This window comes from Diadema setosum, chromosome 1, assembly GCF_964275005.1.
Source record: "Diadema setosum chromosome 1, eeDiaSeto1, whole genome shotgun sequence".
In the NCBI taxonomy this organism is placed as follows: Eukaryota; Metazoa; Echinodermata; class Echinoidea; order Diadematoida; family Diadematidae; genus Diadema; species Diadema setosum.
Genome location: NC_092685.1, coordinates 24,884,077 through 24,896,134, shown reverse-complemented (window position 1 = coordinate 24,896,134; position 12,058 = coordinate 24,884,077). Strand labels below are relative to the sequence as shown.

The 12,058-nt window shown below is 39.3% G+C and overlaps 1 protein-coding gene across 1 annotated transcript; it reads left to right on the top strand.

Moving 5' to 3' along the window:
- The first annotated feature begins 5,687 nt into the window (after nucleotides 1-5,687).
- Nucleotides 5,688-8,308, top strand: LOC140228788 (uncharacterized). The gene is made up of 2 exons (XM_072309064.1): nucleotides 5,688-5,942; nucleotides 6,545-8,308. The coding sequence occupies exons 1-2, from the start codon at nucleotides 5,714-5,716 to the stop codon at nucleotides 8,026-8,028; spliced, it is 1,713 nt and encodes a 570-aa protein (XP_072165165.1). The 5' UTR covers nucleotides 5,688-5,713; the 3' UTR covers nucleotides 8,029-8,308.
- Nucleotides 8,309-12,058: the final 3,750 nt, after the last annotated feature.

Genomic DNA, 12,058 nt, shown 5'->3' with positions numbered 1-12,058 from the left:
TACAACCTACCTTTTATACGACGGGATAGCGAAAAGTAATTACCATCATAAAGAAATATCTTCTTAGAAAGTGACTGGTGATTGAATTATGTAATGAGACACGAGTCTATTGTCTTCCTATCTGCGTGGCAGATCCTGTTTGGCACATGCTTCAAATATTTTTGAGTGGCGGCATCGAACATCTAGCAAAGGAAATGAGACAGTTGTGACTCCATTCTCTTGAACCTCCTTGGTGATACCAAGTCTGCTACTTCATTAATGCAACTCCTTGTACGTCAGACAGGGTGAACTGTTGTTACAGGCACCAATTAACATCAACCTTCCTTATAAGACCTACTTTTTACCAAATAAAAATAATATACCATCTTTAAAAAAAAAATAGCAAAAATGATAGTATCATTATACTAGAACGCCCCCCCCCCCCCTCCGCGAAAACGTCAAGTGGTTTCGTGTTACAAACAGTATAACAATAGTAACCTCTTCACAGAGAATTTTCTATCATAATAAAAAAGCAATTTATGAAACGACACGAGACAGTTTGTATGTTATTACTTCCTACTTTTAAAGCTTTTTAAGCCACATAAAGCATTATCAAAATACACATTGCAGTTTGATCATAAATTCTTCTTTGTAAGGAAGAGATAGATCATGTTAAAACATCTTTTATGCATCATGTTAACGAACAATCATATTGTTATTCAATCAATCATTGTGATAATTTTATGTTCGAATGAATAATTATATCTATCAATCTATCTATCCATCTATTAATCTTTATCGTGTGTGTGTGTGTGTGTGTGTGTGCGTGTGTTTACAGTGTATGAGTAAAATGACACTGACAGCGCTATGAAGACATTATAGGCTTATATCGTGCATGTATCCTTGTACAAAGTTAACGAGTTCGACGCTTGAATGTAAGATACCTGCACCAGGAACAGACCGACAGACGGATCAAACCAGCAACACTACACAATCCAAAAGCACGGCAGCCAATTTAAACAACCAATTAAACAAAACATAACGAAATAGTACCACCACAGCTTTATCGTAAGATTAAAAAGGAGGGAAAACACTAAACGTAAAACGAAGATGTATCGGGATTTATCTGCATTTATTAGGCCTACTCTAAGAGAGGACAGGAAGCTGTTCATATGCCAGCAAAACAGACAATCCTGAAATAGAATTATATAAAGTGTGGGTACCGGTACTGATTTGAATAGGGCCTTATAGGTCTGGGCTTTGGACAATGCCAAGGTGGTGGTACCATCACCATCTCCTGTGACTAAGTATGACCTATATATAGATTACAGTGTTAGGAACGGGCTAAAAGAAGAACATGACAAATTGAAGGTTATGTGGTTATGAGATCCTAAGATGATAATATCTGTGGCTAATATAGTAGATGCTCACATCCACCTCACTCCACTGCAATTCTCAGAACATCCAACCAAGACACCAATATGTTGACACCGAGTCGACGTTTACTTCCATCAGCATGCAACTCGCAGGCTGCCAAGTGACAATTGAAGGTTCTTCAACCTTGATTTAATGACAGAAAAACAAAAACTCAATGAGTATCATGAACAGTGAATAACTGTGCTTTTGCACTGCTAATATACAGTAATCATCATAGCTATCTGGATACATTCAAATACCCACTGTGTTCAAATTAATCTGATGTATACCTTTACTATGTTATTATGCATATGCATGCCCCCTATAGAGACCTATTACACATCAGCAGTCACTGTCTCTCATGACTTGAGCTACACCTGTATGTGAATAAATTACTAAACCTGTTACTGTGTAACACTGATAATTGTACTCTTTATTGTGTTTGTCTATGAAATTGAACTGTAGACCCTGACCTACTTTCTTGCACGACTCTGTTCTGCATAGATCTAATCATAAGTTTCGTGAAAATGCCCATATCTGGATCTTGGTTTTCTAACTTTAATGCTGTTTTGATCAGTTATTATATGCCTAAATCTTTTAGTAGATATTGTTCTAAATGTTTAATTCTAATTATTTTCTTTTTAGCGTTACGGACACATTGCAACTTAGTCCACTTTTAAAATCCCGATGCATTTGTATTTATATTTCAGCACAGTTCCTATAACGTAAATGAGACAGGGCTAATATTAGTGGGGTTTTGTTTTGTTCATTCTTAACCATAAAATACTTTGAAATTAATTCTGAAGTGTTAAAGAATATGGAATAATGAGAGTTGAAATTGCGTGTTTTACCCCCCCCCCCAAAAAAAAAGAAAAAAAAAAAGAAAAAAAAGATGAAAAATAGGCTTAGTGCCCCAAAATGTTTTTCCCCAAATTATTGCAGATTTAAGATTATAGACCTACGATGTTTTCAAACTAGGTTGTCATCTGCATAATTATTAAAATCGCTTGAAATCAACTTCACATTTCATTATTGTGCGTGTCATGTGTGTCCATGTATAGTTCCGTGTGGTGCACCATGACATGATGTGTGTGCCACTGAACTTTCTTAGAAGAGTTCGCAGTACATGTACTAAGTATGTGTGCACGCAAACACCGCGACCGATCCGGTTCAAAGAGTACCTCTTTGATCCGGTTACAGTATCCGTATCCGCGATCACACACAACCACAAAAACACACCAAAAAAGATCGTTCACTTGCTGTCGGCAGTTAAGTTGCTGAAGTTGAAGAGAACTGGATACTGACTGGATGGGTGAAGCTGGAAAGGACGTCCTGCATGTTTTGTAAGTTATCTTGAGTTACTTTCAATATTTCTGTGATTTTTTTACATCACTTAGAATTAAAAACATGATGCAACCCAATTATCAAATTTACCGTACAATTTTTCGCAGAAAAACATAAATATATAATAGTTATCGAAGTTAATGTGTACATCGTAGTCCCACACGTTATAATAATTGTTTGCAGATATCACACATCATTTATGCAGCAGCAGTTTAATATGAATGATGAATTGCGCCTGACGCAGACAATAGATTTCTAATAAATTTAGTTCTCGATGTTTCATGGTGAAATTATTTTACGTCGGAGTTATGATCATAACGCTTGTAATCACTTGTTTTCAGTGGTATTCTACTACTGCGTGTAACATTAGAGTCTACTAGATCTAGATTTGAATAACATTTAGAAACCAGACTCCCTGCAGATAGATCATGCTCCAACACTGCAACAGTGCCAACTCAACTGTTGATAAATTTACAAGTAACTAGGTAGAGAGGTTTTACTATAACTAGGTTCTAACAGAAGTCTCCTAGTTTAAATTGTAGAAGTTAAACAGTAGCAGCTAGCAAGAAAGACTTTAATAGCTGTGTACGTGTTTAGTCTAGATAAATTTAATGTTTACAATACTGAATAGTTTAACGTAAGAATAGATATTGTCCATAATTTCAACTATGCGTGTGAAGTTGTGGAAATGTATGTAAATACATACAGTAGCTGTCAACCAAGGCTTGGTAAGTGTTCACCTAACCGCAGCAGCGACCCCAACACGTACCGTGTTACTGGTTATGCACTTGTCAATGTAATGACGCACCCCACTACCCCCGGACATGGGTGCGTCATGGTCATTTTTTGACTGACCACACGGGGTTTTTGACGGACACCACAGTCACTTTTTTGACGGACAAAACGCTGCAAGTGACGAACACCACAGTCACTTTTTTGACGGACAACATGTTGAAAGTGACGAACACCACAGTCACTTTTTTGACGGACAACCTCGGTACATTTGACGCACCCCCGAAAATACTGAAACGATTTTTGCATACGTTTTATTCAAGCAATTTCATTTTCTTTTGGTTCGTAAACATAATTTGTCAAAGTTTCGGCAAGTTTCCCTTACCCTGGCCCTGTAAGCACCGTACCGTCATTCACCGTACATCACGCTGCTGCATGCTACGATACTAAGTGGGTATTCCGTACATTTGTAGTGTGTATTCTGTGCATGCAATCCATACATGACAATCACATGTTTGCAGATGTGCTGTGTGTGCGCGGCCATTGCTAGTCCGGTGGATGCATACTGCAGCACAGTGTCGCGCATCTCGTCGGGCTAATCCCGCGAGCAGAAAATGGCATGCGGCAGGCAGTTTCTTCTGCTGCCGCTTCTTTTACTGTCAAAAATTTGCCTTTGTCACCACAGAACATTATTTAGAAAATGTGAGGAGAAAAGGTGGCTTTTAAATTATTTGTTTGCCAGATTCTGGCAAGCATTTTCCCCTCTTATTCCAAAACGCTTCCCGACTTTCACTTGCCGCGGGAAAACGCTCACTGTAATTGCACTCGCGGTACGTGCATACGGTACTGGTAGCGTGCAAAAATGCGTGCAGTTTTCCATAGCAAGTGACGCACCCCTCGGTTCAGAATAATGCGTGTTATTTTCCATAGCCAAGTGACGTACCATGACGCACCCCTCGGTCAAAAATTTGACCGACAATGATGGGGTTTTGACGCACCCCTCGGTCAAAAATTTGACGGACAAAGCTGGTAAAATGACGAACACCTGGGTCACAAATTTGACGGACCAAACGAGGAAATGACGCACCCATATCCGGGGGTAGTGGGGTGAGTCATTACATTGACAAGTGCATTACAGCGCTGGGGTTAGTGTTCACCATGCTTTAGTTTCGCACTACAGGTATACGTCTACACGTACCTCAATTGCATACAGTATGAGAATCCTCTGGCTCTGATTGGTGGGGGTACTACTTCATATATGAGTATGTGATTATGCTCTATATGTATCTACTTATGCACTAGTTATTACACTATTCAGAAGGGATTAAATAAAAACAAATGGAGTATTTTTTTTGTCAAAAGAAATCCTTTGATCTGTATCAGAAAAGGACTTTTTGAAGTTACATTCAGTTACATTCAGTTGAAAGTGAAGAGAATTCATGTATTCTTTTGTGAATTTGACTAGTTAATTCTTGCACAATGTATCACTCTTGTTTTGTATCAGCATGGTGATGTATTCTAATTTTTAGTGTGCAGTTTTGTAAGAAGTGTATGTATTGGGAACAATCCCATTCATGCTGCTTATAAAATATCCTGAGCCTCGATCATCTACACGTATGTTGCCGAATTCAAGAATTCTAATATACAGTATGAACGATGTATATTTTGTCACAATTTCTGTACTAATGTTATGATTAAAGAACACTGTCGATGATTCATGCAGACATGATAGGTAGCATGCATCTCAGCAGCACGCAGATGAATTGTCTGCCCCACACTGTACAGACCATTGTAAAAGAGAATAGTTTAACCCTACATGTAGTGAATTATCTCAGTTTTGTTACTTAAGGAGTCACTACATACAGATGTCACTATGAGATGTGTCACCAGCAGAATTATAAAATATAGGTAGACATTCCAGGATAGCAGGACAGTATGGACAGAACTTTTTGTTGTTATTAGAGAATGTACTGTTACATGTCAATTAATAATGTAAATTTTGCATGTGATTTAATGATGTAGACAATCATTAAATTTGCATTTGTATGCTTGTGCGTGAGTGTGTGTGTGTTTGTTTTAAGGTGTGATTCTTAAAGCTGGGGTATGGAGAGATATGAAGATTACTGTAAGAAGGATACAGATATGTGAAAGCAATGATAGTGAAGAAATAGATCATAATGAAATAGGTTTTTTTTTTCTTTGTTCCCCAGTGTCAGCAGGCCAGAGAACTATTTGGTGAGTGATGTCTGAATATCAGGTCTCTGAGCTGCAAGACATGATGGATGTGTTTCAAGTGAAGGCGGAGATTCCCGACGAGGACAATGGGGAGGAGAGAAAAGCCGAGCCGTCCCAGGAAGCCGACACGGCTGCACATCAAGTCAACCACGATGATGATCACAAGGATGATTCATTGATTCCAGTAGATGAAACTGGCTTCATTATGGTCGCTGAGGATGAAAGCGGAGATGGAAGTAGGTTTTCAAAGAACCATAGATGTAAATGATAACTTTGTGAAAATTAAGCCTTGTCTGGTGTAATAGCCACTGTAGTGTGGCTGGTCTACAATTTGTTTTTGAAAACTAGCTATGATTTGATGACATTGACTGACATTTAGAAATGTAAAAGAAATTGCATGCATGATCCTTTGGAGATGTTTTCAGGAAATTCTGTGCCGCACCCTCGAGAATGCTACTCTATGGAGTAACCAGAGTCCATATTGTGAAGTGGAAAATTTATTTGTTACTTTGCATTGTTTTACATAGATTGATGATTATTAGAAGGCCACACTGTTCTGATTACTCAAAAACTTTTACTTGTTCAAACATCAGAAGTTTTTCCCACAGCTGGAAAATGAGAGTTGGCATTGCATGGGGGTTTTGTTTAGTTTTTGTTTTGTAATAATTACTGTCAACATGTGTTCATTCTCTCTGTCTTGAAGTTATTCTTTCCAAGATGATTTTCAAGATTGTGCAAATAGACTGGAACTTCCTATTCTGCCAACTTGCATCGTGCCTGCATATTTTAAAAATATTTGAGAAAATTCAGGGGCCCCCTCATATTTTTTTCTTCATAGGTGAAATTCATACAATAGAAGAAGATGACAACCAAATACTGCCCAGTGATGCAGCAGAGATCCAGGCAGCTTTAGACGGTGATCCACAGGATATGTCGAATTTCAGCCCGACGATGGAGGAGGCCACCGACGGAGATTCTGTGACCAGTTCTTCGGTCCTCTTCAGTGTGCTCTCTCAGGGCGCCTCCCCGACGAGAGCACAGATGGACGCTGGAGGCCTGAAGAAGCGATTTGACTGCAGGTGGTGCAGGGCGTCTTTCACCAAGAAGACCAGCCTCCGGCGACACATGAACCTTCACAGCGGCAGCCGCCCCTTCAAGTGTCCTTTCTGTGAATACAACGCGACTCGCAGAGACCAGCTCAAGACGCACATCAAGACGCGCCACACGAAAGACAGCTCAAAGCACTACACCTTCAAGTGTCCTCTTTGCAGCAACGTGTTCCAAAGTCAGAAGCGCATGACCCTTCATATGCGGTCACACCAGTGGGACAATTTTACTTGTGACCTGTGCCACATCAAGTTTAAGTCTGCCAATGAGTTGGTGCTCCACTTGAAGCGCAGGCATCCAAATCCAGCCAGTGACCCCGGTCGCAGCCCTTATGTCTGTAGCGTGTGCAACCATTGGTGTCAAACCATAGAGGAGTATGTGGATCATATCGAGACTCACCCACCCCGACCTAGTGATGCGAGACAGTCACCAGGCTCTGTGTATGGCGATGGCCTTGACGCTTTTGATCACTCCATGGTAACAGCTGCTGCCACCAGTTCATCGCGATCCATCAAAGTGAGCATCCTAGAGCAGGAGCTCTCCAAGGGAAAGATGGCACAGTCCAGGAGCCGATATCCCAGTGGGAGTAGCAGTAGCTCTCAGTCGCACCACAGAGCAGGCCAGAGGAGACCTGCAACAATGGTGTCAGTTCAGAGTCCTTCATCTGGCTATCACCCAGGCCCATCTACTCCAAAGTTACCCACTCAATCCCAGCATTCTTCTGTGCTCTCCTCATTGCTCCATGGCAATAACGCACATTCTAGTGGTGCAGGGATCAGTAGTAGTAATGGTCCATATATTGTGAAAACAGTGTCACTACAAGACGGTAGAGACGTCCTCAGATGTCCTCAGTACCCCATGAGGAACCACAGCCCCATGTCCAATTCGTCTTCCTCGCGCATGCCCTCCAACGTGGTCTCGCCAACAATTAGCCGGGACTCGCATGAGAGTCTGGACGCGCAGTCACCACAGCTGTCGTCCAACAGTACAATGAGCAGATCCTCCTCCACGAGAGTGGCAGACATGGCGACACAAGATGAGGTCATGCGATGCGAACACTGCCGCATCATCTTTGCTGACAGCATCATGTACGCCATCCACATGGGATGCCACGACTGGCAAGAGCCATTCCGTTGCAACATTTGCGCCTTTCAGTGTGCAGATAGGTATGAGTTCATGTCCCATATCACAAGGGGCTTGCACCAGAAGAGGTGATGCATATTTACAGAATTTTTCATCCGTGTGCACTTGGCAGTGTGGACATGTCCTATTGTGAGGAGTATACTGTGTTACCAAAAATTTTCACGTGCATGAAACTTTCCCAAATTTCCCAACGAGCCAAAATTTATGAAGGTAAGATGCACACAAAAGGTTTTGTCTCCGTAGTGCATTGAATGCCCTTGACAATTTGCGAAAGTTTCATGCCTCAAACAAGGCCGTTGGCTCCAATTTACAAATGTTTCTGGTTTACAGTACTTAATGGTGCTGTTGGCAAATCAACATTGCTGTCAAGAAAAGAATCTATCATACTTTTAAAATCATATTCACTTGTGACTCATATTGATGATAAACGCAAGTCTCAATATGCAACAAGAACAAATCAACTAACTTGTATCAGAGCCAGTGCTTTTGTCATTTATGGTGATTAAATCATCCATTGTTTTAAAGGACAAGTCCACCTTCATATACATAAGGATTGAGAGAATGCAGCAATATTAGTAGAACACATCAGTGAAAGTTTGAGGAAAATTGGACAATCTATTCAAAATTTATGATTTTTTTAAGTATCTGCCCAATCACTGCTGGATGAGAAGACTACTTCAGTGTATGATGTCACGTGCATACAACAATGTAAGGAAAATAAAAAGAGAATTTCACGAAACTTTACTTTTTGAATAAAGTGCACATTCCTTCGACTTGTTACTATCGTATGTTAAGGGTAAAATTATTCCCCCTGCTTTCTGAAAGAGAGAAGTCGAGTGCTCTTTTGTTATGCAAGAAAATGGAAATATTTTGAATTTCCTTTATTCTTTCTTTACATTGTTGTACACATGTGACATCACAAGCTATAGCAGTCTTTTCATCCAGCCATAACTGAGCAGAAACTTCAAAAATTCATAACTTTTGAACGGATTGTCCAATTTTCCTCAAACTCTCCCTGATGTGTTCTACTAATATTGCTGCATTCACTCAACCCACATGTTTATGAAGGTGAATTTGTCCTTTAATGGTTTGGACGATGGTTCCAATGGAAGAAATGAGGAATATGAATCTTGATAGATACAGGTGTGGATCATATTTTTTGCTGTTATATGTCAGAAAATTATTAGTTTTCACTTTTGATGCACTCCATCATTAGTTGTAGCTGATAAATTTCAGAACATGTGGAGAAAAAAAAACACACAAAAAAGCACATCTTGATACTACTGAATTCAGACTCCCTTTGCAAGTGGTATTTGATTTTTTCTTTGGAGATCCTCACAGCTGTGGTAGGAAATGATGAACTTGTAGTAAATGTACAAAACAAAAAGAGAAACCCGTTTTAGTTTGCCGTTTTCAACCACTGCAGTGTAGTAAATATATCTTGAGATGATCCTGATCACGATAAATTCTGTTTTCCATGAATACCATGTACATTGTATGTTCTGGGGGCATTAAGTGAAGCATTTTGTTCTGTCCAACAAATTTTAGGACAAATTTACTCTCAGCCAATCAGATGCAAGGATTTCATTAGCTTATAACAGCTTGCCCCAGGACTTTCTTTATTGCTCCTTTTTTTCTTGGACTTTCTAGTTAATCCAGTGGCGACCACTCTGCCCCCACCATATTCAAGGAAGTTGCAAGGTCATATTTATTGTTATCCCTGTTTCCAAGATGTGTGTCATCATACCTGGTGTTCAGAGTTTTTTTATTTGTCTTTATCTCAATCCAAACACATGGTTTCTAATTTTTTGTCTTGTGCTTTAAAATGCAAGTATGGTGCTATTGTCCTCGTAATTTTTACTTGTAGCTTCAGCTTTTGTTATAAGGTGTAAATTGCAGCACAATTGCACTTCCACATTTACAATTAAAAATGTGGATATTCACATTAATATTTGTGCAAACTTATACTCTGATATTGACAGCTTTAATCTAAGTGTGACTGTCAAAAGAAAAATGGCTCTTTTAAAGAGTATTCTGTTGAATGAAAGTAATACAGTATTCATCGCATAATCGGGACAGGTTGGGAGTAGCAAACACGGCCCCTTCCCGATTTCACGATGAGCACTCACCATACACTAACGGCATACGACATGCACTGATGTAGTGCACACACACATGTATACTGACGTACTGTACATGTACATGAATACACAACCACGCTACCCCTCGGCGCGACCCTCTAGCTCTCCCTGCACATGGCTTTGCTTATATGTAGGGGAGAAGAATGTTCGCAAAAGCATGTGTTTCGCAATGGCATGGATACTTATACTCAGCGCTTTCGTGGCTATGCATGTACGTGTACTGGATGGACGGAGGTCAAAACACACCAGTCCGAAGCTTGCTTTGTAAGTTCGATGTAAACGACAACTGATAGGGAATCTTTGAAATATTGTTGTGGTATTTTGGTAGATTTTTTGTGTAAAATATCAACAAAATCAAAGATCGCTTGAAGAAAAATTGTCCCGTTTATCCAGTGAAAATAACATGCATTGGAAATGTTTCTGGGAAGCGTATGTCATTTAAGCGAGGTTCCCGATTATCAGATGCCCGATTATGCGATGAATACTGTATAAAGAAAATTACAAACAAAATTAAAGATCAATGAAATAGTACAGAATTTTTTTTGGGGGGTGGGGTGGCAGAAACACATTTTCATGATATTCATTGGCATTGATTTGTTCTTTCATTATGTTTTCCTCAATTATAGTGATGCTCATTTGCCAAATTCATATTCCCAAATTGATTCGAATGATGTTATAGCAATAGTTGAGACCATAGTGCATGTACTAGAATTTGCCAGGAAAACATATTTAAGCAGATACAGGAGCAATGACAAATAAACAAGCAAATGACCAAACATGCCTAAATTTAATACAAAGAAAAAGAGGCTAAAATCATATCAAATAGCTTGTTTGGTTTAAGCCCATGTGTGCATGAACATTTGCTATTGGTAGAATATTACACAGTAGAGATCCAATTTTGAAAACTGAAATCAAAAGTGTTAACTCTTTATGTGCCACGTTCGCACGTTTGGCTCAGTCGACGGCGTGCCAACTTCGCATATTCTGCTCATCAAACAAAGCCGCCAAAACCGATCGATAAATCGCTAATCACTGCTAATCCCGTGGCACAATGAAAGCGTTTTTCGTGCTTTTGTTCCTCTCATATACGGCTTGCATTGTATGTAGTGATTGACTATCAAGTGGTGTTCCCAACTAGTTTCTGTCACGGTTTTATGTGCAAAAGTCATGCCTTTACAGTAATGTAGCAACTGGTCATTCGAAAGAGAAATGGAAAAATAAATTCGTCATACAATTTATATCGAAACAAAGTTTGGCATTCCTCTTTAACTTTGCCTACTATTATGCCCATCTTAACAGAAATTTGTAGAGGTCATACAAATTGGAAAAACATGATTCTTTCTCAAAGCATGACTATATTCGTGTCTCGGAATAACGTGGCACACAGGGGGTTTCCACCATGGCACATAAAGAGTTAATAGATATTTTCCTCCTTTTATATATATATATTTTTATTTTTCTTTTGTTGTTGTTGTTGGTTGAAATTAAATATTCTTGCATAACTCAGCATGATATTCCTCATGAAGGATAGTAGGTTACTTGGCAAAGTACAAAGCTATGGTGTATTTTGTTTTGCAACTTGCAAATACTTTTGTTGGCAAGGGCAGGGGAATGTACTAGTATTCAAAGTCTCATTTCTAAACTTAATCTAAAGAAAACCATCAAAGAATATACAGTATTATGTCATCACAAAGTTTATTCTGCTTTTAGAAGATCTGTGATAAGTGATGAGATATGTTTTTTGTTTTAACATTCCATGTTCAGATGTATGCAAGCCACGTGGCCAGGACCATCACTTCAGAACATAAGAGTGTGGTACCAATGTATGCCCTCTATGAGGCACTCTGAGTTGGCAAGTCTAATTTCTGTAGACTTGTTTGAACGATATAACTCCCAAGTCATGATGTGTTCAAGGAAAAGTCATTCAATCATCTTGAGCAGACTCAATAGAAAATGCATAA